The sequence below is a fragment of the Festucalex cinctus genome, chromosome 1 (assembly GCF_051991245.1).
Source record: "Festucalex cinctus isolate MCC-2025b chromosome 1, RoL_Fcin_1.0, whole genome shotgun sequence".
NCBI classification, from domain to species: domain Eukaryota; kingdom Metazoa; phylum Chordata; class Actinopteri; order Syngnathiformes; family Syngnathidae; genus Festucalex; species Festucalex cinctus.
Genome location: NC_135411.1, coordinates 3,151,750 through 3,179,534, shown reverse-complemented (window position 1 = coordinate 3,179,534; position 27,785 = coordinate 3,151,750). Strand labels below are relative to the sequence as shown.

The 27,785-nt window shown below is 42.4% G+C and overlaps 1 protein-coding gene across 2 annotated transcripts; it reads right to left on the bottom strand.

The window, feature by feature from the left end:
- Positions 1-658: 658 nt before the first annotated feature.
- Positions 659-27,785, bottom strand: LOC144006719 (uncharacterized). Of its 2 annotated transcripts, none has more exons than XM_077505719.1 (3): positions 27,332-27,785; positions 9,313-9,981; positions 659-8,108 (listed from the first exon to the last, which is right to left on the bottom strand). In XM_077505719.1, exons 1-3 carry the CDS (start codon positions 27,453-27,455, stop codon positions 5,950-5,952), a joined length of 2,952 nt encoding a protein of 983 aa, XP_077361845.1. In that variant the 5' UTR covers positions 27,456-27,785; the 3' UTR covers positions 659-5,949. The 2 variants fall into 2 exon arrangements, with proteins under 2 accessions (XP_077361845.1, XP_077361854.1); XM_077505728.1 differs by lacking the exon at positions 27,332-27,785 and adding an exon at positions 19,516-20,601.

The window sequence follows — 27,785 nt, the reverse complement described above, 5'->3', positions numbered from 1 at the left end:
AAAAAATCCACAGTGCCAGCCGCTTTTGAGCATTTTAACTCATCTTTCAAGGCAAAAAGAATATTGTTTGCCTTTACTTCATATACAATGTGGCTACTCAATGAAAGATCGCATTCCATTCATTGGAATTTTACTAATCATCATGAAACGTCTTCGGCAGTCAGAGTTTTAAAAGTAAATTTTTTCCCCCTAATTTAAATATGGTTTTATTTTTTAGGCATTGATAAACTAATTAAATAATTCAATCAAAAAGTTTTTAAAAAATCATTGATAAAGTAATTTCATAACAATTCAAGATTTTTTTTTTTAATTCATTGATAGAGTAATTTCATAATAATGCAATAAAAAAAAAAGTTTAAAAAAAATAAAATATGTACTTTACTGTAAAATCAAACCAAAGTGTGACTGATTTGTTTTGGTCATTTTTCTGTCACTACAACATGGCATAATTGCATTTGTAAGACAATGGTGACAGCTCAGTGCATTTTTCTTTTCATAATAGGAGCTGCCTAATTTTTAATAATAAGTAACTTGTGAAATTATGCACATTTCTCCACAAATATATGCATTCGCTGATGCTTTTATTTTGTTAAGTGAAATAGGATGTGCATTGTAAAATGACGAATTTTTACTGCATTGGAACCAGAAATGATCGATGTGTTCTTTTCATTGAAGTATCTTTATTGACAGACTCAAGTCCATTAAGAACAAATAATACAACAACATACAAAAAACACACTTATATAAAAACACACATGAAAAATAGTCCTTTGTTCAAACAACATACAGTTCATGTATCCAGTATTTCCAGAACAATGAAGTGTATCTAGAATCACTTAAAAAAGGATCATTTATCGATTTTATAATTCCGTTACCGGATCTATTAATTCGACACATAAATTTATATATAAAATTCCTTAACAGTGCATGAAATGTTGGAACATTTGAGGCAACAAACAATAAACTTGCACTCTCCCACCTAGGGTATTTTAACAGAATTCTTAAAGCATCATTATATGCAACCTTGATCTTATTCATTATTCCTTTTCTATAGTTGCGCCATAGATGTGGGGAATATAATGGAGTACAGTAGGCTTTAAAGAGTTCAATTTTAACATCATCAGAACAGTAACTAAATTTGCGCGCAAGCATATTTGCTTGGGCATATAACTTTCTACACTGTCTCAGTACATCATCATCATCACTTAAATCATCCCTCAACACATGGCCCAAATATTTTACCTTTGTTACAACTTTAAGTTCTTGTTTGGACAAATAGAAAGATGGAAATATCAACTTTTGATCCGCCTTAGATTTAATCATCATTACCACAGTTTTAATAGGGTTATATTGGATGTCATATTGCACCCCATACTTTAAGTAGTTGCTGTAAACCAGCACTATAAGGTGTCATTACTACCAAGTCATCAGCATACATTAAATGATTAATGAGCCTATCCCCAACCATACATCCAGTCTTGCATTCATGTAATTTCTTTGACAGTTCATCCATATACAAATTAAACAGAATTGGTGACAATATCCCCCCCTGTCTTACCCCATTTGTAACTGGAAAACATGTTGAGACAGTTGTCCCCCATCTGACTTGCATAGTTTGTTTTGTATACCAGTAATACATAATACGTAGTAAGTATGAAGGAACCCCTCGCTCTTGCAGTTTAATAAAAAGTTTGCCATGGTTGATGCGATCAAAAGCCTTAGATGCATCTAAAAAGCACAAAAATACAGTGGAGTTATGTCTATTATATCTTTTAATGTGTAAACACACAAGTCTGGGCTATGTCCATTTTTAAAACCAAATTGATTGTCACAACTCATTATGTATCCCTGAAGTCTGTCTAATAAAATTCGCTCTAAGACTTTAGATAATACACTTGCAAGAGCTATTGGTCTATAATTATCTGAACTTGATACTTTACATGTTTTATCTTTAATTACTGGCACCAGGATTACGGACAGCATAGAGTCAGGCAATATTCCATGTGATAGGAAGCCAGAAAAACACATAGAGAGCAACACCGATATTCTTTTACTAGCATACTTCAGGTGCTCGGCTGTTATTTGATCAGAACCACATGATTTATTCAATGCCAGTTTTCCAATAGCATTGCACACTTCACCTGGCTTAATCACCATGCCATTATTGTCACCAGCCATACATATATTAAAATCAGCACTCTGAACACAGTTAAAAAGCTTACTAGAATACTTTCGCCATAACTCCACAATATTTTTATCTCCAGTAATCCCATCAATATTAGCCGACTGCGGTATTTTACTGTTGTTAATTCTTTTAACTTCTTTCCAGAAAGCGATACTGTCTTTCTGCCCAAGGTTTCCTGCCACAGAGTTTGCTCTCAACATCTGTTCATTCTTCTTAATAAAGCGCAACGCATACTTAAACTCAGCATTTGCTTCTTTCTTCTTCTCAAATTCTGGTCCGTATCTTATTTTACCAGCCAATACCCATTTTTGAGTGGCATCTTTAGCCTCTGAATATAGATCAGACACATGCACACTCCAACCAGGCATGATTCTATGCTTCTTCGTCTCAATAATAAGGGGATTACTATCATTAAGGAGGCCTGTCACTATTGTTTCATACATGTTGAGCACAGCAATGTTTCTTACAATTTATATCATCACATAGGATAGCTTCACATGGGATGTCAACATCACAGAGTTATATCAGTTCGACAATTATACTGCCAGAGATCAAAATCTGATTGTTTTCCCCAGTCTAGCTTTCTTCGTGTACCATTATTGCAAACAGGCAATGCAGGTAAACATTCTAGATCAAGTGTCATAGAAACTGGAATATGATCTGCAATAGATCAACTATATAAGATCTCAGCTGCCACCAAGCAGTTGTGTGCATCAGCTGTGCATATACAGCTATCAGCTGGTAAGATTTTCTCACTTGAGAGCATAATCTTATCATTTCCACAAAACTCCTTCAAATGTCGCCCAAACAAGGAGTGAACATCTGATATATCAGCATTCATATCACCCATTACAAAGATACTCGTATATTCACTAGCTTTTATAAAAGAACTAATAAAAGCGAGCCTATTAAGATATTCACTTTCATTCTGGTAAGATTCATAAGGTGTATAAACATTTAAGACAATAAAAGTATTCCTATCATGTGTAACTTTAACTGCAATGGCCCAGTCAACCTCAAGCCGAATTACAGAAATTAATGGGTCTAGTTTCTTATGCCAAAAAATGGCTATCCCACCAGGTATTCTGCCACGCACAATACCCAAACCCAAATCAGTTGTGGACTCCCCTGCCCCATAGAAGTCACTGTGCACAGTGTTGAGTTTGTCCAGATCTTGTACAGATAGCATAGTCTCTTGTATACATAGAATATCAAAACTCTCAAAGAGTGCGTCAATAACAATACGCCGTGCTTTGTCAGCAGCCCCTTGTCCAGTAGGCAGTCCACGCGAATTGTATGACACAACTTTCATCATTCATTCAACATCCACTTGCACACTTACCCCTCCTTGCATAGGGGGCGCAGTGGCCATAATCGGCCCGAGGGCGGTAGCTCTACGTGGTTCATAATACCTCCGAACCAGAGCCCCTTCGGGCCATAATTCAGGATTATACATTTCATTGATGTCCTGACATTCTGCAGTAACTTTGAAACAGCCATATCGGCTACGTGCACAATCGATTTTTAGGCAGGTCACATCCCTGTTAAGTTTTGACTTAAGATACTCTGACAGCGTCTCTGCATCCAAATCTGGACAGAATTTCGTGGCAAAAACACTCACTATTTTAGTCTTTACGACTTTTATAGTACTTTCAGCGCCAGTGCCGATTATCGAAATAGATCCAGCTTTTTTTCGGCCAGCGGCAGCAACAGGCATTCCCAGCGCTGTATTCGCCAGTTTCTGCCGAGGCCGTCCTTTCTTGACAACTTTACTCCACCCAGGAGAGCCGGTGGTGGGTACAAACCCAGCTGAGTCATTTTTCGTTGACGTTCCGCTAACACCGAGGCCGGTAGATTTCGCCCCGGTACGATTCACAGGCGTCAGATCAGAAGAGCTTGCGGACAATCGCCGCTCCGTGGCGCATAATTCCACCTCAGAGTCCAGTGCACCAGCTGCCACTTGTTTTACACCTTCGGACTCGACGCACTCGTCATTCCGCCACGCCGGTGCCACTGCAACTGCGCCGCCACTGCCATCGCCGTCCGGAACACCAGCACCCGTTAACCGCACCGCTCGTCCGGGCCTCCAGCGCAGACACTCGGCAGCTCACTTCCGCAACACCCGTCCGAACCTGCTCACAGACATCAGCTTGCAGCGAGGTGACGTGTTTCAGCGCACCCAGCTCAGCACTCAGGTGCTCCATTCTCCGTAGCAAACAGGAAACATCCAGGCTGGCAAATGATATCGGCGGTAGATCGTCGAGATAGTGACAAACAAATCTAGGGATATCCTCCCCACATTCGTTCAACACACTAAGACAAAGTTTTATATTGTTGGCGTCTTTATTTTGCCCTTTATGTCCAACGCATCGTTGCGTAGTCCTAGGGCAAAGTTCAAACAACACTTTCTTAGAGGCTTCAATCGCCTTGGTGTCGAACGTGTTGATCTCCAACAGGACGATCTCTTCCTGATTTAAAGTCCTCATTTTTGTAACAAGAAAAGTGAGAAGTTCATCCTCCACAACTGTCTTGCCATCAGTTGTCCTGTATATCACAGGTTTTAATCTCGAGCGTTTCAATGCAGGAGTTGTAGCGCTCCCTCCTGCAGCGTCCGCCATGATTTTTTGCCTCCTGTGAATGAGTTTTGTGAATGAGATTGATTAAAGGTTGTTGTTGCTTAAGTGTTATAATTGACTTTTTCCATTCAGAGGTCCGCAAAAAATGCACAGGGTCTTTGGTTTGGCATTGACAACTAGCCTACAGTGAGAAAACAGCTGAAGATTACAAGACTACAAGCAACCATGAACTGGCCCTGGCACTCTCATATTAAGAGTTCTTTACTTTTAAACAATAAGTAACTTGAGAGTTTCTGCACATTTTAAAATTGTAAAATACAACTTGACGCCACTCCCCACAAATAGATGCAGTAGAATTTAGTGAACAAACTTTTACCCTTACTTCTCATTTCAAAACGAGTAATCCATCTTGTTCGGTGAGACGAATAAACATTTGGTTTCCCCGTCATAACAGCCCTCTGAGATAAACCCTGAGGACTGCAACAAAACTGAGTTTTGACACCCCTGAGCTAGTCTAACAGCACAACAACCTCCCAAAATCCCCACTTAACTGGCATTGCTGCTTGAAAGCGCCATCTTTTCTGTCATATGTGTGCACGTAAGGACCCAATATTATTTGTTGAACAGTTGTGATTCTTTCAGAAACAATGAATTATACAAGTTTCCTCCTGTAAACGTCATGTAACATATCATTTATACGCCTTTAAGGCAAGTTGGAAAATGTCCGAAGTCCTCTTGTTTTTAACAAATTTAAATCACCATAAATCACGCTGTCCATGGAACTGAGTGATTAAAAAAAAGGGGTCCTCAAAGTGGACATACCGTCCACCCACTGACGAGATGGTAGGAGCAAGATGGCCGCCCTGTGGCTTCAACGGCTTGCACGGGCGTGTAAGGGCTATCTGCTATCCAGTCATATATACAGGTCGGTGTGCTGTATATATATAAGGCAAACTACATATGAACGGACATTTACATGTCAACATGTCAGATTATAGACGTCAGTTATAATCTGCAGCCACTTGTCAGGTTGATGTTACGTTTTCAAAACAAATTCATTTTCAAAATAGGCTAAGACACATACAACACACAATACAAGTACACAGATCAATCATTCTTTTAGCAGTAGAAATTTCTGCACCATTTTAAACGTCAATTCCTAAATGAGATCATATCAAGCTTCATTCATCAACCGCTTTTCTCACCAGCACACTTGTGCCTCTCAGCGTTGCCCTTTGTTGGGAATCTTTGACCACAAACTGAGCAAGCAAAAGGCTTCTCTCCAGTGTGGGTTCTTGTGTGGATTTTTAAGTATCCCTTGTAAGAAAAATTTTGACCACAAACTGAGCAAGCAAAGGGCTTCTCTCCAGTGTGGGTTCTTGTGTGTGTTTTTAATTTTTCCTTTTCAGGAAATTTCTTACCACAAACTGAGCAGGCAAAGGGCTTCTCTCCAGTGTGGGTTCTTGTGTGTTTTTTTAATTTTTCCTTAGAAGGAAATTTCTTACCACAAACTGAGCAAGCAAAGGGCTTCTCTCCAGTGTGGGTTCTTGTGTGTTTTTTTAATTTTTCCTTTTCAGGAAATTTCTTACCACAAACTGAGCAGGCAAAGGGCTTCTCTCCAGTGTGGGTTCTTGTGTGGATTTTTAAGTGTACCCTCCGAGCAAAATTTTGACCACAAACCAAGCAAGTAAAGGGCTTCTCTCCAGTGTGGGTTCTTGTGTGTATTTTTAAGCTTCCCTTGAAAGCAAAATTTTGACCACAAACCAAGCAAGCAAAGGGCTTCTCTCCAGTGTGGGTTCGCATGTGCGTTGTTAAACTTCCCTTCTGAGAGAAACTTTGACCACAAACTGAGCAAGCAAAAGGCTTCTCTCCAGTGTGGATTTGCGTGTGCCTTGTTAAACTTCCCTTCTCAGAAAAATTTTGACCACAAACTGAGCAAGCAAAAGGCTTCTCTCCAGTGTGGGTTCTTGTGTGTGTTTTTAATTTTTCCTTAGAAGGAAATTTCTTACCACAAACTGAGCAAGCAAAGGGCTTCTCTCCAGTGTGGGTTCTTGTGTGTATTTTTAAGTATCCCTTGAAAGAAAATTTTTGACCACAAACTGAGCAAGCAAAAGGCTTCTCTCCAGTGTGGTTTCTTGTGTGTATTTTTAAGTATCCCTTGGAAGAAAAATTTTGACCACAAACTGAGCAAGCAAAAGGCTTCTCTCCAGTGTGGTTTCTTGTGTGTATTTTTAAGTATCCCTTGGAAGAAAAATTTTGACCACAAACTGAGCAAGCAAAAGGCTTCTCTCCAGTGTGGGTTCTTGTGTGCCTTGTTAAACTTCCCTTCTCAGAGAAATTTTGACCACAAACTGAGCAGGCAAAGGGCTTCTCTCCAGTGTGGTTTCTTGTGTGTGTTTTTAAGTGTATCTTGCGAGCAAAATTTTGACCACAAACCGAGCAAGCAAAGGGCTTCTCTCCAGTGTGGTTTCTTGTGTGTATTTTTAAGTATCCCTTGGAAGAAAAATTTTGACCACAAACTGAGCAGGCAAAGGGCTTCTCTCCAGTGTGGGTTCTTGTGTGTGTTTTTAATTGTCTCTTGCGAGCAAACTTTTTACCACAAACTGAGCAAGCAAAGGGCTTCTCTCCAGTGTGGGTTCTTGTGTGTGTTTTTAAGTATCCCTTGGAAGAAAAATTTTGACCACAAACTGAGCAAGCAAAAGGCTTCTCTCCAGTGTGGATTTGCGTGTGCCTTGTTAAACTTCCCTTCTGAGAGAAACTTTGACCACAAATTGAGCAAGCAAAGGGCTTCTCTCCAGTGTGGGTTCTTGTGTGTGTTTTTAAGTGTTCCTTGCGAGCAAATTTTCGACCACAAACTGTGCAAGCAAAGGGTTTATCACCAGTGTGGCCCATCGCGTGTGTTCTCAATTGAGACTTGGAACCAAAGGTTTTTCCACACTGAGAACATTTCCACCGTTTGCCATCAGTGTGACATGTCACATCATCGTCACACTGTTCATCGTCAGCAGTGTGAGGAGCGTGTGACGCGTCTTCACCATCTGACATGAGAGCTAACCGGCTGTCATCTTCTGTCATTTGTTGTCTTGACCTGCTGCTTGGAGACTCCGCCCCTTTGTTCTCTTCATATTGACGTTCATCTTCAGTCTTCAAATGGACACCAGTCACGGGCAACTCTGTGAAGTGCTCCTCCTCTTCAATGTATGGTGGCAGCTGCTCCTCTTTTTTGATGTTGGGAGGCTGTTGCTGCTGCTCTTCTTTAACTTGAAGAGGCTCCAAGTCCTCCTCCTGTTTCACGCCAGGGAACTCTGGCTCCTGCCGCTCAGGAAAAATATATTTTTCACTGACATCTGCGAGACAAAAGATACACATGGTTTGGTAAAGTTAATGCATTGTGTTGTTATGTATAGGGATGTCCCGATACAACTTTTTTTACTTCCGATCCGATACAGATATTTTATCCTCGAGTACTTCCGATACCGATATCAGTCCGATACCATATCATTGGAGGTGTCCCGATGCAACTTTTTCTCCTTCCAATCTACAACCGATATTTTAGCTTAAGGTGACTGTAAATTACCAATATCAGTCCGATACCAATTCAGCAAGAATGATTTGTTTGTATTCGTATGAAATGTTACAAGAAACTTGATCAAGTGATACTATTTAATTATATAAGGAATAACCAGCACTAGTAGGTATGAGAAAATATGACCCATTTTTTCCAAAATTTGGGTTAACCTAAATTCAACTAAAAATATATGTACTGCATTTTAACAAAAATAAATACAAAATGAATAAAAGGACCTTGAGGAATAATCTGAATGAAGTAAACAAAAATAAATTATACTCTTTCAAGTGCAAAATAATTCAAGTTTACAGGCAGTAGATACAGAATCTTATACTGTGTTGCGTTATTTTTTTGACACACTAATTTGTGCATAATTAATTAACCTAAAATAATGTGCTCAACAACAGCCTTTTAAAATGTATATAAGGCAAACTACATATGAACGGACATTTACATGTCAACATGACGGATTATAGCCGTCAGTTATAATCTGCAGCCACTTGTCAGGTTGATGTTACGTTTTCAAAACAAATTCATTTTCAAAATAGGCTAAGACACACACAACACACAATACAAGTACACAGATCAATCATTCATTTAGCGGTAGAAATTTCTGCACCATTTGAAATGTCAATTCCTAAATGAGATCATATCAAGCCTCATTCATCAACCGCTTTTCTCACCAGCACACTTGTGCCTCTCAGCGTTGCCCTTTGTTGGGAATCTTTGACCACAAACTGAGCAAGAAAATGGTTTCTCATCAGTGTGAGTCTTTGTGTGTCTTTTTAATGTTTTATTAACAGTAACTTTTTGACCACAAACTGAGCAAGCAAAAGGCTTCTCTCCAGTGTGGGTTCTTGTGTGGATTTTTAAGTTTCCCTTCTGAGCAAAATTTTGACCACAAACTGAGCAGGCAAAAAGCTTCTCTCCAGTGTGGGTTCTTGTGTGTATTTTTAATTTGTCCTTATAACGAAATTTCTTACCACAAACTGAGCAGGCAAAAGGCTTCTCTCCAGTGTGGGTTCTTGTGTGTCTTTTTAAGTGTCCCTTGCGAGCAAATTTTCGACCACAAACCGAGCAAGCAAAGGGCTTCTCGCCAGTGTGGGTTTGCGTGTGCCTTTTTAAAGTTCCCTTCTCAGAGAAACTTCGACCACAAACTGAGCAGACAAAGGGTTTATCACCAGTGTGGCCCATCGCATGATTTCTCAATTGAGACTTGAAACCAAAGGTTTTTCCACACTGAGAACATTTCCACCGTTTGCCATCAGTGTGAAATGTCACATCATCGTCACACTGTTCATCGTCAGCAGTGTGAGGAGCGTGTGACGCGTCTTCACCATCTGACATGAGAGCTAACCGGCTGTCATCATCTTCTGTCATTTGTTGTCTTGAGCTGCTGCTTGGAGACTCCGCCCCTTTGTTCTCTTCATATTGACGTTCATCTTCAGTCTTCAAATGGACACCAGTCACGGGCAACTCTGTGAAGTGCTCCTCCTCTTTAATGTATGGTGGTAGCTGCTCCTCTTTTTTGATGTTGGGAGGCTGTTGCCGCTTCTCTTCTTTAACTTGCAGAGGCTCCAAGTCCTCCTCCTGTTTCACGCCAGGGAACTCTGGCTCCTGCCGCTCAGGACAAATATATTTTTCACCGACATCTGCGAGACACAAGATACACATGGTTTGGTAAAGTTAATGCATTGTGATGTTATGTATTTTATATTGAAGTTTATCACATGGGCCACATGAGTGAAAGAATAACAAATCTGGCAAATGTTACATCTCATCTGCATTCTGTTCCAGAAATCACTTAACATAACTCTATAACCCTGATTGTTCCGGACATAAAAAATATTACATTGAATATTTGATTTTTTTTATTGAACATATAAACATACAAACAGCAGAGAAACAAAGAATTAAAAAAGAAAAGAACCCCATAAAATCATCAATCAATCACAGTTTACGTGTTCAAAAGGGATTACGAAGAAGTTAAAAACTTCTCTCGTCCTACCCTTTATACATGATATATTTAGACTTATTTCATTATTAATACAATACGAGGTTAATATTTCTAAAAATAAAATGTATAAACCTGGTTATGAATACAAGTGCACTTGGACATGCGTGCATTTGCTAGCAACATATGTACATGAAATTCCTAGACATATGCAATAATACATTTATGAATCATAGACTCATACTCAAAAATACAATTTTCATGCTCTTATCTGACACTAGTAATTTTTTTTTTAACTTTGCTTTTAAATTTTTTTTTAAAACTCAACAAGTGAGTCACATCTTTTCAGGTCAATTCCCAAATGATTCCACAAATTAACACCTTTAACAGATACACACCTTTGCTTAATATTTCTTCTTGTTTTGGGTTTATATATATCACCTTATATCTTTTTTTTCCCCTCTAATTTATTCAACATATAAACAGGCAAACAGCAGAGATAAAAAAATAAAAATAAAAAAAACAGAATCAAAAGAAATGAAAATCCCAATAAAATAATCTTTCAATCAATCATAACTTACGTGTTCAAAAGGGAGTAGGAAGAAGTTAGAAACTTATCTAGTCCTACCCCTTTTACTAAATATATTTAAACTTATTTCATTATTAATACAATACTAATCTACTTGTGACGGAGCGTCAGTAACTGTCCGCCACTCTCCGACGGGGCACGCTGCCGTCTAGCTGAGAGGAGCAGCTACTTAGCTAGCTAGCCTTAGATAGGCTAGCTCGCTAAGGGGTATGGCGGCGCATGAGCATGCTGCGGCTTCAAGCTCTCCCCATTTGTGCGTGTTTTTCGTGTTTTTTATGTGTATTTTTGTAAGCTGTTCGAGTGTACCGGACTTTAAAATCAACTATAACCGGGTGGACTTGTTAAACATTTGCTTCCAGCAGAAAATGACTGTTTGTGGCGACTTTCATCGCATGCATGATATTCCGGATGAGATAGAGAGACCAGCGGGGTCTCCGTGGATTGTTATCGGGTCTGGTAGGCGACGGAGGCGCCGCGCGAGAGGAAGCAGAAGCGTGGCTGCAGAGCTGGCCTGCTAACTCGGCTCAGGAAACAGCCACTCAAACCATCGCTGCCAAGCATTTACCTCTCAAACGCCAGATCCATGGTGAACAAGACGGACGATTTGGATTTACAGCTGGCTGGAAGTAGTCACGTTCAAGAATGCAGCACGTCGGAGGCGCGTGAGCATGGCTCGTGAGTAGACGTGTTTCCTACGGCTCCCGCAGAAAATTTTTGGATTAATACATTTTGGACCTTGTAATCGATGGAACTTTTTTTTGGAAAGACAGTTTTTGTGAACTAATTGCCTCACGAGTGGACAAATGCCCCCTAAATCGTCTAAACAGCAGAGTGGGAGACACAACTCGGACTCCCTAGGGTAGCGTTAGCAAGGAAGCTAATACAAATGCTAACAATATGGAAGCACTAGCTAACGCAGTTTCTGCCGTGCAATCATCTATCGATTCGTTTCGGGAGGAGAACCGGGCCTCGATTGCCTCTTTGCATTCGATTTTGAATGTCTATGGCCAGCGAATTACGGATGTGGAGGACGGTATGAAGGAGTTCGACATGAGGCTTGGCAACGTGGAAACTTCTCATGCTTTACTGGCGAAAGAAAATGATGCGCTGAAGGAGAAGATGGCGTACCTGGAAAATTACACCAGGCGGCAAAACATACGCATTGTGGGAATACCGGAAAATGTGGAGGGCCCGCGACCATCGGAATTTATTTCCAAGCTTATCAGTGATGTGCTTGGGGAAGATAACTTCGAGAAACCACTTTCGGTGGATCGCGCCCACAGAAGCCTGGCACCCAAACCGAAGGATGGCGATAGCAGACCACGGCCGTTCATCGTTCGACTTCATCATTTTCAAAGTAAAGAGTTGATCCTTCGCCTCGCCAGACAAGCGGGCCCTCTCTTCTACAACGGATCAAGAATTCACATTTTTCCTGACTACAGCCCGGATGTCAACAAACGGCGTGCAGCCTTCTCCGAATCTAAAAGGAAGCTCCATGCCGCAAAGATCCAGTTTGCCCTCTACTTCCCAGCAACTCTGCAATTTACACACAACGGAAGACGAATGAGGTTCACCGATCATGTGGCGGCGCTGACTTACGTCAATGAAAACGTGACTTTGAGCTCCACTTCACAAGCTGCTGATGGTGATTGAGGTGAAGCTACTGACTGTGTTGAAACACGAATAACTGATTGAAAGGACGGTATTATCGTTTGAAGTTTCACGTACTAATTTCATAATTTTTATTTTATTTGTTGAAATATATATTTTCTTTTTACATTTTACATTGTGGGTGTGGCAGGGATTTTTTTTTTCTTTTCCTTTTTTAATTTATGTCGATTTGTGAGTACACCATATGTGCAGCTACAGTTATATGATCCCTAAATATTTAATTTTATTGTTGATATTATATTTTGTTTTTTTTTGTTTTTTTTTGTTTCTTCAGGAGTACCACCTTTCTTGTTATGCTGACTTTCCATAACTTGTAGATAATATTTAGTTTTGACTGAGTTAACGTTTCTCTCTCTCTCTCTCTCTCTCTCTCTCTCTCTTTTATTTATCTATTATTGTTTTTGGTGGGGTCCATCAATGGTTGACAAATATTATTTCTGCGGGTAGCATGCAAATGCAAGTTTGCAGCAGTTTAAAGTTGTATGGGGGGGTAGGCCGGTTTGAGCCTTGTTTGTATGTTTTGGATGGTAATGTGTGTGTAGTTTTGTTTGTTTTATGTATATTTTGTGCACTTTACTGGTTTGTTTATCATCTTTTGGAGGCAGATACTGATACTCTTGAATTGAATGGTTCCAATGGCACAGGGTAGCGCACACGTATTCCCAGGTAATGATGATGTGAAAATTGTAAACTGGAATGTTAAGGGCCTGAATGGGGCAATCAAAAGGAAAAGAGTTCTCTCACATTTGCAATATCTCAAGGTTGGCATCGCCTTTCTACAGGAAACTCATCTTTTAAATCGAGACCAGTCAAAAATTCACAAAGAATGGGTAGGGCAAATGTTTCACTCCCAATTTAATTGTAAAGGTAGAGGTGTAGCTATACTTATTCATAAAAAAAATTCCCTTTGTTGTATCACAAACTATTTTAGATCCAAACGGTAGATATGTGATGATCGTGGGTGAGTTGTTTCAACTTCGCCTCGTGTTAGTAAATGTTTACGGCCCAAACTTTGATGATGACAATTTCTTTAAAAAGATGCTGAACTCCATCCCAAATTTAGATAGCCATCACTTAATTATGGGCGGGGATTATAATTTGGTAATGGACTCCACTTTGGACCGTTCTGCTCAATCGGTAATTAGACCATCTAAATCTGTACAAGTACTTAAATCATTTATAGATATGTATAAATTTATAGACCCGTGGAGATTTAAGCATCCCACTGAAAGGGAGTACTCATTTTATTCTAATGTACATAAGTCTTTTTCCAGGATAGATTTTTTTTATTGGATCCTCATTTGCTTAATCTTATTACAGATTGTAAATATGATCCAATCATTATTTCTGATCATGCCCCAATGAGTATTACAATTACTCTTCCGATCCAGCGGACAAAACGGACTTAGCAACTTGATACACTCCTCTTGGCAGATTCAGACTTTGTACAGTTTGTTACAGAACAGATAGATTTTATTTTACAGGTGAACAAAACTGATGATATCTCAGCCTCAACTCTTTGGGAGACGCTTAAAGCTTATCTCAGGGGGCAGATTATTTCTTGGTCTGCTTATAAAAGGAAAACGAAATATAATCAATTTGAAAAAGTGTCTACTGAAATTAAAGCATTGGACGGACTTATAGCTAGTTCTCCGACCCCAGATTTGATTAAGAAACGAGTTGGCATGCAAACTGAAATTGATCTCTTAACCACTGCTCAAGCGGAGAGACTTATACTTAAATCCCGTTGCAGTCTTTATGAAGAAGGGGATAAAACGTCCAAGTTATTGGCCAGTTACCTTCGCCAAAAAGCTGCTTCTCGTAATATTTCACAAATTATACTATCTGATGGCTCCTTAACAGAAGACCATCAGGATATCAATAATTGCTTTAAAATGTTTTACTCAAAATTATATACTTCAGACTCTGTATCGGATTACGAGCAGTTTGATCTTTTTTTTTCTAATCTGAATATTCCAAAAATTGACTCAGATTCTAAAAAGAGACTTGAGGAAAATTTGACGCTGGCGGAAGTTAATACCGCTATAATGTCCCTTCAAAGTGGGAAATGTCCTGGCCCAGATGGGTTTTCGACAGATTTCTACAAGAAATTTAAGGATAAACTGGCCCCACTTCTTCTATTGGTTTATGAAGAAGCATGGGAAAATAATATTCTTCCACCTACTTTTCGTCAGGCAGCTATTACACTGCTATTAAAGAAAGGTAAAGATCCTCGTGAATGCTCCTCATACAGACCTATTAATTTGACTAATTGTGATGGTAAAGTGCTATCAAAGATTATAGCACTCAGGCTTGAGACGATTCTTCCTCACATTATCTCAGAGGATCAATCTGGATTTATTCAGGGCAGACAATCTTATTTTAATTTGAGACGATTATTCAATATTATCTATACTGACTCTGATACTTCAGTTTCAGAAGCAGTTATATCTCTCGATGCAGAAAAGGCATTCGATCGGGTCGAATGGAAGTATCTTTTTTTATACACTTGGTAGATTTGGTTTTGGTCCTAATTTCATTCAATATATTAATCTTATTTACACAGATCCTACTGCCTCAGTTTATACCAATGGTATATCTTCTGAATATTTTCCTCTGTACAGAGGGACAAAACAAGGGGATCCAGTGAGTCCATTGCTTTTTGTTCTAGCTATAGAGCCACTTGCTATAGCTCTTCGGAGCAGTAATATTATACAAGGTATATCACGTGGGGGTCTGACTCATACAGTATCTCTCTACGCAGATGACCTCCTGCTCTATATCACTGATCCTGTGTCATCTATCCCTGAAATTCTCAAGATCTTGCAAAAATTTGGAAATATATCTGGGTATAGACTAAATTTGAATAAGAGCGAGTACTTCCCTATTAGTGGTAACGCTGGAGAATATCCTAATCTCCCATTTAAGTCGTCTTCCTCATCCTTTACATACTTGGGTGTAAAAGTCACCAAATCTCATTATAATCTATTTAAAACAAATTTCATCCCTTTGCTTGAGCAGTGCAAACAGGATATTAAAAGATGGTCTATATTGCCGCTCTCCCTGATTGGCAGAGCAAATTCTGTAAAGATGAATATTGTCCCGAAGTTTTTGTACTTGTTTCAGGCACTGCCTGTATTCATACCACAATCTTTTTTCAACAGCCTGAATCAAATTAGTTCCTCTTTTATATGGGACAATAAACCAGTTCGCATACGAAAGGAATTTATGGAAAGACCTAAAGATGTAGGGGGGCTTTCTCTTCCAAATTTGCGTACATATTATTGGGCTGCAAACTTTAATGCCATATCCCTATGGTTAAAAGTTTGGGACAATAAAATTCCTGCGTGGCTCCAGATTGAAAAGTCCACTTGTGGCCGATATTCACTCCCTGCTTTACTATGTGCCTCATTGCCTTCACTGGTTAGCAGTATTAAAGATAATGTAATTGTAACACAATAGTTACGTATTTTGACCCAGTTCAAAAAATATTTGGGTATTCAGAATGTCTCTATTTATTCCCCACTTATACACAACCATCTTTTTCAGCCATCTTTTTTGGACAAGGGTTTCAAAACCTGGTATAGCAAGGGTATTCATTGTATTAAGGATCTATATATTGGTGGTACGTTTGCCAGCTTTCAGCAGCTATCGCAAAAATTTGGCCTGACCAATAATCAATTTTTTCGTTATTTGCAGATTAGAGACTTCGCCCGCAATAAGATTGATAATTTTCCTGATCTCCCTCCCTCGTCCTGTTTGGATTCTCTATTAGGTGTTAATAGTCGGACTAAAGGTAGAATATCATTTATTTATTCTCAAATTATGGAATGTTGTGATCCATTTCGCATATTCGAGAACAATGGCAAGCTGATTTAGGTGCTCAGATGTCCGATGAGGAATGGGGTAAGGCACTTAAGAGAGTCCACTCCTCTTCTATATGCTCTAGACATGCCTTGATACAATTTAAAGTGCTGCATAGATTACATTTCTCGAGGGCTCGGCTGGCTAGAATATTCCCAAATATAAATCCTTTATGTGAAAGATGTAAACGATTTACTGCTACTTCGTATCATATGTTCTGGTCATGCCCAAAGCTTGTTCCATTTTGGTCTTTCTTTTTTGAAGTACTCTCTAAAGCTTATGCTTGTCATATTTCACCATCTCCATTGGTTGCTGTTTTTGGTTTTATTTCTGACACAACGGGATCTGATCCCCCCGTTTACTTACAGAGGGTCACTGCCTTTTGTTCTCTATTAGCCAGACGTTTGATTTTATTCAAATGGAAGGATGCCAATCCTCCCTCGAATCACCACTGGATAAGGGACGTTATGCAGAATCTTAAATTGGAAAAGATTAGATGTACCCTCAACGGATCCATCAACAAATTCCACGAAACCTGGGACTCTTTAATAACATATGTGAATAATTTACCTGGTCTGGAACTATAAATCTTGAATTGCATCATCTGTCTTTGTATTACGTCTATAACAGCTATAAAGTGTATTTATTTTGTGTGTGTGTGTGTGTGTGGGGGGGGGGGATTCTATTATGTAAGTCCAATATGGAACCTGATCTGTTTTTGTTGGGGTTGTTCATATTTGTTACTTGGTGGATAAGATTGTTTTATGTGATAATGGAAAATTACAAATAAAGTGTTCAAAAAAAAAAAAAAAGAATGCAGCACATTAATCATTACGGAGACGTGGCTGCACTCACAAATACCCGACGCTGCGATGCAGCTAGCCGGCCGCACGCTACACAGATCGGACAGGACCAGCGACTCCGGGAAAAGGAGAGGTGGTGGCCTTTGCATCTACGTGAATGAAGGTTGGTGTAATAACAGCACTGTACTGGACAAACATTGTTCCCCGGACCTGGAATTCATGTCGGTGAGATGCAGACCCTTCTTCTTACTAAGAGAGCTAGCTGTTATTATCATCACTGCCGTCTACATACCACCGGATGCTTATGTAAAAACCTCTCTTTTTCTCTACTGCTTGACGCTATAAACAATCATCTGTATGCCTACCCAAATGGCGCGCACATCATCGCAGGAGATTTTAATCAGGCAAATCTCAAAACTGTTTTACCTAAATTTTACCAGCACGTGAAATGTCCAACAAGAGGTGATAAAACATTGGATCATGTGTACTCTAACATTAAGAGTGCATACAGAGCCATACCCCTCCCCCACCTGGGACAGTCTGATCACATCTCACTGTTCCTGGTCCCAGCATACACCCCTCTCAGCCGTCAAAGCAAGCCCAAAAGACAGACCATTATCACCTGGCTTGACGACGCCCTCCCCCGACTCCAGGACTGCTTTGAACAGACACAGTGGGAGACTTTCCACCACGAAGACCTGGCCACATTCACAGATACAGTACTGTCTTACATCAGGTACTGCATGGGCACGGTTACGGTGGAGAAGATCATCCAGGTGTACCCAAACCAGAAGCCGTGGATGATGAGCCAAGTCCGCTCACTTCTCCGGGCCCGGGATGCATCCTTCAGATAAGGCGACCGCCAAAGCAGCCTACAAGGAGAAGATAGAAGGGCAACTCAACAATCCCCGACAGATGTGGCAGAGCATACAGTCCCTCACCAACTACAAGGGTTGTGCTGCGACTCCTGGGGACTCAGATGCGGCATTAGCAGAGGAGCTAAATAGTTTCTTTGCTCGCTTTGAGTCCCAAACTCAGAACTCAGTCACACCACCCCATCCTCTATTACAACTTCCACCAACTTCTGGCACCACCTCACTGATTGTAGCGGTGGAAGACGTGAGACGCGTGCTCCGTGCTGTCAACCCCAGGAAGGCCACAGGACCGGACGGTGTACCGGGGAAAGTACTTAAGGCATGTGCTGACCAACTAGCACCAGTATTCACGGATATTTTTAACCTGTCACTGGAACAAGCCCACATTCCAGCCTGCCTAAAATCAGCCGCCATCATCCCAGTCCCCAAGAAGTCACCCACAATAAATCTAACCGACTTCCGTCCAGTAGCACTCACCCCAGTCATCACAAAGTGTTTTGAAAAACTGGTACTAAGACACATCAAAGCTTGTCTCCCCTCCACTCTCGATCCATATCAGTTGGCATATCGGCCAAATAGATCCACTGAGGATGCAATAACAATCACCCTCCATGCTGCACTGAGCCCTCTTGAGAAAAGGGGAAGCTATGTCAGAATGGTCAGAATGCTTTTTATTGACTACAGCTCAGCCTTTAATACAATAATACCGGACATTCTTATCCCCAAGTTGTCTAACCTGGGGCTCCCGCCCTCCACTTGCTCTTGGATTAAGGACTTTCTGGTCGACCGACCCCAGCACGTCAAGCTGGGTCCCTGTCCCCATCTCTCATCCACCTGCACGCTGAGAACTGGCTCGCCTCAAGGCTGTGTCCTGAGCCCACTACTTTTCTCACTTTACGCACATGAATGTAGACCCACCCATTCTGAGAACATGGTTGTGAAATTTGCGGATGACACAACAGTGGTGGGGATGATTACAGAGGGAAATGAGGCGGCCTATAGGGAAGAGGTCCTTAGGCTGAGTGAGTGGTGTGCCCTCAACAACTTAACAATGAACATTTCCAAAACAAAAGAACTCATTCTGGACTTCCGACGGAGCAAAACTGCCCCTGCCCCTCTGTACATCAACGGCGAAAGCGTGGAGCGTGTGGAGACCTTCAAATTCCTTGGGGTTCACATCTCTAAAGACCTCTCCTGGACAGCTAACACCACAGCACTAGTCAAAAGGGCACAGCAGAGATTGCACTTCCTGAGATTACTAAGGAAGGCGCAACTTAACACCAAACTGCTGGTGACCTTCTATAGATCAGCAATTGAGAGTCTGCTGACCTATGCTGTGTCAGTATGGCACTCAAGCTGCACAGAAGCGGACAGGAAGAGACTGCAAAGGGTCATCAACACAGCACAGAAGACCATCGGCTGCCCCCTACCTCCACTGACTACCATCTACAACTCCCGGTGTCTCGGTCAGGGCAAGGAAAATCATCAAGGACCATACACACCCCGGTTTCCACTTCTTCAGCCTGCTGCCCTCTGGTAGGCACTACAGAGCAATATCAGCAAAAACAAACAGACTCAGGGACAGTTTCTTTCCAAAAGCTGTCATCATACTCAACTCCACTATGCACTGAGAACCGACCTGGACTCATTTAAGGACTAGCATTGCACTTTTGCACATTTGTACATTGCAATATGTACAGTGGTTTTATACAGTATTGGTTTTATTTTATTTTTTAACCTCTTTATTTTATTGTATATATTTTTATCTGTCTATTATGTGTGCACTTATGGCAGAGCTTTCATTTCATTGTACTTGTATAATGACAATAAAGGCTAATCTAATCTACGTGAGCGCGCGCAGCTTGCTCCTCGTTCTCGCGGAGACGAGTTCCGCCTAAACTGTTTTCACACAGCCGACACGTATTCCCCGTATTAGATATCTGCATAAACTGCTTACCCCTCACCCGGACTCTTTTGTCTTCGCGGTTGTTGGTGCCGGGGGGGCGCGCTCTGTGCCGGCGCGTGATGCCGTGCCGTGGACGCTCGCCCGCATTCTGCGGGGTCGTGGGACAATGAACACTGGACCAAACCGAAGCACTTCCTGCATTGAACTTAAATAGCATATTTTGCCGCGCTTCAGCTGTCACCTGACTTTGGAGTGAACCATAACAGTAGTAGATCTATTAGGTGAATTGCTTTCTGTTTGAGGGAAGAAATTACGGGTAGTGAATGGAGGATTTTTGTTATGAGGAATATATGCTGTAGATATTGTTCATTTACATATGCTTTAGCTGCTTTTTGTTCCTTTTTGTTTAATTTCTAAATGGTTTGTCCAGGGGGAGGGGCTAGAGAGAGGAGCGTGATGGTGAGGGCTGAGCTGTCAACAGTAAGTTGTAGAAATGACCAAAAAGAAGTTGTAAATATTTTTGAAATTGTTTTTCCCTGCACTGGACTTGCACTGTCAATATTTTTTCACCTTTTTGGATGCTGCGTTGGGGTAAATAAAAAAAACACTCACTGAAGGTTTTCGACTGCGCCATCATTTTCCCCCCTCTTAAAACGAACCCGTGACATTACTATTTTTAAAATAAAATATATAAACCAAGTTATATATATATATATATATATATATATATATATATATATATATATATATATATATATATATATATATATATATATATACACACACACACACAAGTGCACATAGACATATTCACATTTGCCAAAAATATATATACATAAATTTCCTAAACATATACCATAATACCTATCTAAATCATTTACACATACTCACATATACAATTTTCATATTCTGGTCTGACATAGGTAATTTTTTTTAACTTTACTTTGAAACATTTTGTTAAACTCCAGAGGTGAGTCACAACATTATAAACAACTTCTGAGTACTGTGGCAGAGTAAATTGTTATAAACTTTATACATTATTTGTGCTATTTTAAATATCATAAGGACTGTGTCTAATTTCAAACAAAGTCTGAGTACAGAGTAGATTTTTGTGTACTTTGTACATTATTTGTGCTCATTTAAACTCAACCAAGTCATAACATTGTATTGCATTTAATTTACCCCTCCATGAGCCGGCACCTTAACGTGGTGGAGGGGTTTGCGTGTCCCAATGATCCTAGGAGCTATGTTGTCTGGGGCTTTATGCCCCTGGCAGGGTCACCCATGGCAAACAGGTCCTAGGTGAGGGGCCAGACTAAGCACGGCTCAGAAGACTCCTTATGAAGAAAACAAACTTTGGATACACGTTTCCCTCGCCCGGACGTGGGTCACCGGGGCCCCCCTCTGGAGCCAGGCCTGGAGGCGGGGCTCGCTGGCGAGCGCCTGGTGGCCGGGCCTGTACCCATGGGGCCCGGCCGGGCACAGCCCGAAGAGGCAACGTGGGTCCCCCTTCCCACGGGCTCACCACCGGTGGGAGGGGCCAAAGGGGTCGGGTGCAGTGCAGGCTGGGTGGCAGCCAAGGGAGGAGACCTTGGCGGACCGACCCCCGGCTACAGAAGCTGGCTCTTGGGACATGGAATGTCACCTCTCTGGCAGGGAAGGAGCCCGAGCTGGTGTGTGAGGCCGAGAAGTTCCGACTAGACATAGTCGGACTCGCCTCCACACACAGCTTGGGCTCTGGTACCAGTCCTCTTGAGAGGGGTTGGACTCTGTTCCACTCTGGAGTTGCCCACGGTGTGAGGCGCAGAGCAGGTGTGGGTATACTTATTGCCCCCCGGCTCGGCGCCTGTACGTTGGGGTTTACCCCGGTGGACGAGAGGGTAGCCTCCCTCCGCCTTCGGGTGGGGGGACGGGTCCTGACTGTTGTTTGTGCATATGCACCAAACAGCAGCTCAGAGTACCCACCCTTTTTGGAGTCCTTGGAGGGTGTGCTGGAGAGTGCTCCCTCTGGGGACTCCCTCGTTCTGCTGGGGGACTTCAACGCTCACGTGGGCAATGACAGTGAGACCTGGAGGGGCGTGATTGGGAGGAACGGCCCCCCTGATCGGAACCCGAGAGGTGTTCTGTTATTGGACTTCTGTGCTCGTCACGGTTTGTCCATAACGAACACCATGTTCAGGCATAAGGGTGTCCATATGTGCACTTGGCACCAGGACACCCTAGGCCGCAGTTCGATGATCGACTTTGTAGTCGTGTCATCGGATTTACGGCCGCATGTTTTGGACACTCGGGTGAAGAGAGGGGCGGAGCTGTCAACTGATCACCACCTGGTGGTGTGTTGGCTCCGATGGTGGGGGAAGATGCCGGTCCGACCTGGCAGACCAAAACGTATTGTGAGGGTTTGCTGGAAACGTCTGGCGGAATCCCCTGTCAGAAAGAGTTTCAATGCCCACCTCCGGCAGAGCTTCTCCCTTGTCTCGGGGGAGGCGGGGGACATTGAGTCCGAATGGGCCATGTTCCGCGCCTCCATTGTTGAGGCGGCCGATCGGAGCTGTGGTCGTAAGGTGGTCGGTGCCTGTCGTGGCGGCAATCCTCGAACCCGCTGGTGGACACCAGCGGTAAGGGATGCCGTCAAGCTGAAGAAGGAGTCCTATCGGGCCTTTTTGGCCTGTCGGACTCCGGAGGCAGCTGACAGGTACCGGATGGCCAAGCGGAACGCGGCTTCGGCGGTTGCTGAGGCAAAAACTCGGACATGGGAGGAGTTCGGTGAGGCCATGGAAAACGACTTCCGGACGGCTTCGAGGAAATTCTGGTCCACCATCCGGCGTCTCAGGAGAGGAAAGCAGTGCACCATTAACACTGTGTATAGTGGCGATGGGGTGCTGCTGACCTCGACTCGGGACGTCGTGAAGCGGTGGGGGGAATACTTCGAAGACCTCCTCAATTCCACCAACACGTCTTCCTTTGAGGAAGCAGAGTCTGGGGACTCTGGGGTGGGCTCTCCTATCTCTGGGGTCGAAGTCACTGAGGTGGTTGGAAAGCTCCTCGGTGGCAGGGCCCCGGGGGTGGATGAGATCCGCCCGGAGTTCCTAAAGACTCTGGATGTTGTGGGGCTGTCGTGGTTGACACGCCTCTGCAACATCGCGTGGACATCGGGGACAGTGCCTCTGGATTGGCAAACCGGGGTGGTGGTGCCCCTTTTTAAGAAGGGGGACCGGAGGGTGTGTTCCAACTACAGAGGGATCACACTCCTCAGCCTCCCTGGTAAGGTCTATTCAGGGGTGCTGGAGAGGAGGATCCGTCGGGAGGTCGAATCTCGGATTCAGGAGGAGCAGTGTGGTTGTCGTCCTGGCCGTGGAACAGTGGACCAGCTCTACACCCTCCGCAGGATCCTCGAGGGTGCGTGGGAGTTCGCTCAACCAGTCCACATGTGTTTTGTGGATTTGGAGAAGGCGTTCGACCGTGTCCCTCGGGGAGTTCTGTGGGGGGTGCTTCGGGAGTACGGGGTGCCGGGCCCCTTGATACGGGCTGTTCGGTCCCTGTACGACCGTTGCCAGAGTTTGGTCCGCATTGCCGGCAGTAAGTCGGATTCGTTTCCTGTGAGGGTTGGACTCCGCCAAGGTTGCCCTTTGTCACCGATTCTGTTCATAACTTTTATGGACAGAATTTCTAGGCGCAGCCGAGGCGTGGAGGGGTTCCGGTTTAGTGGCCTCAGCGTTGCATCTCTGCTCTTTGCAGATGATGTGGTGCTGTTGGCTTCATCAGGCCGGGGCCTCCAGCTCTCACTGGAGCGGTTCGCAGCCGAGTGTGAAGCGGTTGGGATGAGGATCAGCACCTCCAAATCCGAGACCATGGTCCTCAGTCGGAAAAGGGTGGAGTGTCGTCTTCAGGTCGGGGACGAGATCCTGCCCCAAGTGGAGGAGTTCAAGTATCTTGGGGTCTTGTTCACGAGTGAGGGTAGGATGGAGCGGGAGATCGACAGGCGGATCGGTGCAGCGTCTGCAGTGATGCGGACTCTGTATCGGTCCGTCGTGGTGAAGAAAGAGCTGAGCCAAAAGGCAAAGCTCTCGATTTACCGGTCGATCTACGTTCCGACCCTCACCTATGGTCACGAGCTGTGGGTCGTGACCGAAAGAACGAGATCCCGGATACAAGCGGCCGAAATGAGTTTCCTCCGCAGGGTGTCCGGGCTCTCCCTTAGAGATAGGGTGAGAAGCTCGGTCATCCAGGAGGGACTCAGAGTCGAGCCGCTGCTCCTCCGCGTTGAGAGGAGCCAGCTGAGGTGGCTCGGGCATCTGGTTCGGATGCCTCCTGGACGCCTCCCTGGGGAGGTGTTTCGGGCATGTCCCACTGGCGGGAGGCCCCGGGGACGACCCAGGACACGCTGGAGAGACTATGTCTCTCGGCTGGCCTGGGAACGCCTTGGGATCCCGCCGGAGGAGCTGGTTGAAGTGGCTGGGGAGAGGGAAGTCTGGGTTTCCCTCCTGAAGCTGCTGCCCCCGCGACCCGACCCCGGATAAGCGGAAGAAGATGGATGGATGGATGGATGGATGCATTTAATTTAATAAATAATGGATGTGTTGATTCTGTATATTTTGATTGATTAATAATTCATAAAGCTCTCTTTTGCAATTTGAAAACAGAGCTGATATTTGTTTGATGTGCATTTCCCCAGATTTCCACACAATAGGTCAGATATGGTAATAATAATGAACTGTATAATGTATATAATGATTTCATGTTAAAGTCATCAGTTAGTTTTATAGAGTATCCCTCTGATTTTTGACATTTTCTGAGTGGCTTCCAACTTAATTTATCATCAATAACTATTCCAAAGAATTTGTTTCCATACACCCTTTCTATTTAACTCATTCACTGCCAGTTATTATAGTAAATTTTTACATTTCCAATACTCACGTGATATTCCATTCAATAATTATATATAAACCGAATCTACCAAATAACAGAATAGACTCCCTACTTTTTGTCCCGTCCCGTTCTTTTATAATTGACAGCAGAAAAATGTAGGTTTGCCAAAATACAGCCATTTCTCCCATGGACTCTGAAACTGTGTTTATTTCCTATAAAATGGGGCAATGATGTCATCTACCGGTGGTTGGGCATCAGTAAAGTTGTTTCCAAGTTTGATATTTACAGTGGAGCATGCTCAGATTCGCCCCCATTTAGCACCGCTCTAAAAAATACAATTGACAAGTATACTTGTCAAAGGCAGTGAATGAGTTAAATTGAATTCACCATAATTTATATTAGAATATTAGAGATGAAAACACAAATTTCAGAAAACGGGTTGCTCATTGGTTGAATTGATTTTTGATGAGTAAAAGTTAACATTTGCCTAGGAAAAGAAAGTCTACTGGGAATGGATTGAAATATGCTTGACGTATTGTAACTTGTTCAACCATTTTACAAATCTTATGCGATGAAATAGAGCGTTTTCACGACACGTCATCAGGCGCGGCATTAACCCGGAAGCAGCCATCTTGGAGATAGTCCGTTGTCCACACTCCGAGTCCGCACCACATGACCACAACGGAGAACTTTGTTGAGGACAATGGTGAACCTTTGTCCATCAGATGTTGATTTTGATTAAAGTGAATACAATTTTCCCTTTGGAAACAAAATACCATTAATCATTAATAGATGACTATTTTTTTGTTTAGTAACTAAAACATGCAAAAATAAAAACAAACACACAGATGAAATGCTAAATGCAATCAAGCTTGATTAGGGTGTTTCTGTATTAATAATAGCAACCATCCGGTCGATCCATATTGAGCTGTTTTCAGTAAAGGCAATGACAGAAGTTTGTTACAATTCAACAATCAGAATGAAAGGATAATAGGAATACAATAGCGGTCTCTAGTGGCGAGAACATCCATTCATTTTGTTGCATATACTTGCTTGGTCTGCAAATATGTAGCCTCAAGATATTTCTAAAAGATTTGCGATTTATAGTAATCATTGTTACTGTATGGTTATGGAAGACAACAGAATGTCACTCAGCAGCTCACACATTTATTCAAGGAAGCCATGCATCTCATTCTCAACTGTATTCTAAGTACAACAGTGTATATAAGAGTGTATTATAAATTATGCTACGGCATAACAAACGTTTCTTCGACCTTTGGAAAAAATAAATATATATATAAATTCATTCAACATAATTTCAACTCACAAGTAAACCGTCTGAAGAGCAAAACTTCACAGCAGTTCACTGAAATACTTGTAATTATTGAGAGGTTTCTTTCCTTTTTCCTTTTAAAGTTGATGACTTGGTCATGTGTCTCCCTCACCCGTGCACACACCATTTGGTTGAAAGCTTCCAAACCTTTGTACGATTTAAGGTATTCTGCTGTGTACAGGCTCGGCGAGAAAATCAGGTAGTTAGTTCACAATGTCGGGGGTTGTAATTGAAGGAAGAATCGCCGGGTCGTCATGGATAGAAGAAGAGGTGGCCAACTCATACGGATCTGTACGTATTTTTTCCAAATCGCGGGCTTTTTCCTGTTGCCAAGTCCGTCCCTATATGCATTAGCATCTTTGGTGGGCTTTGCCGAGCTTTTGAAGTAGTTTTGACATCGATAAAGACTCGCCAAACAATTCTCATTGTAATTCTCTATTGGCTTGCGTTAGCTTTAGTACGTCAATATCTCCCAAGATGGCCGCGCATCCGGGTTACTGCCGAGTTCGTGACATCAGTGAAAACGCTCTATTGCTGCATTCGAGGATGGTCGGAAGTCGGAAATATCCAAGTTGAAACTTCCCAGTTCCGAGCACAAAGCATTCGAGGAAGCAAAATGGCGGATAGTTGTTTTTTTCATTTTAGACCTCCACTTATTTTTAATAATTTTTTTCCCTGTATATCTTATTTTGGTCCTCAAAACTCAATTTGATTTACAGGAAACTTGTTTTTGTGTGCAATTTTGCTTTATTTATTGTTTTCATCTTATTTCATAAGCATTCCATACAGTTAAGTAGTTTACGGTGTAATTTCATGCAGGGATATAGCAGCAATACTGTCGTTACATGAAGCTATGGTGAATATTTATGAATGAAGAAAGCTGTCTAGTTTTATACTCGAGTAAATTGTGTTTTGCCATTCCGAGTGACTTCACATTGTAGTCCAAACTGTTTCATGCTGTGACGTGAAAATTGAACATGTTGCTCTGCTCAATCCAATTCTCATCTGAGAAATGTACCAAACCGACTGAAGAAAAAAAAAACTAACTGTGTATCGTAACAAAGTGCCCCGGTGAAGATTCCTTTCAAAATAAATTCGGACATATGGTTGAAAAATGTCGATGAAACAAGTGACAAACCTGCTCTGTTCAACACAACTCGAGGCTGCTTGTAAACGGCGTCCAGCAGTTGACGTTGTCGCTCGTTGTCCTCCTGTGCTCCACAAAGCTCCTCTTCGTACTTGACTTTCGCCATTGTGAACATCTTCACACGATATTCTCGACACTTTACGCTCACGATTGACGTCTGCTGAGCCAATTTGTCGATAGCAAACGCGTCTCGTTTTTTGGCGCCGAGCAAGCTAAACTAAGCTAAGCAAAGCTAAGCCAAGCTAAGCTAAGCTAAGCTAAGGCAAAATAAAGAGGGCCGAGAGATACGATTGAACCAGACACGAAACGTAGCAATTATGTTTGACTTCAATAAAGTAGTGACGGGGCAAAGTGTCGATGTGTCAGTTCGTTCCGTACGAATTCGTGTTGAATTATTTTTATAGTGAAGCCGAGCGTAAACGCGTCGTGCCTGGAATGGAGTCGC

What these genes read in the sequence shown, in the direction of transcription:
- LOC144006719 (XM_077505719.1), bottom strand. Translation starts at nt 27,455, where the DNA reads ATGTTCACAATGGCGAAAGTCAAGTACGAAGAGGAGCTTTGTGGAGCA. An exon ending in AGTTGTGTTGAACAGAGCAG is followed by an intron (nt 9,982 to 27,331) that starts GTTTGTCACTTG and finishes TGTGTCTCGCAG; the next exon opens with ATGTCGGTGAAAAATATATT. An exon ending in TTTTGCCTGCTCAGTTTGTG is followed by an intron (nt 8,109 to 9,312) that starts GTAAGAAATTTC and finishes TTTGTCTCGCAG; the next exon opens with ATGTCAGTGAAAAATATATT.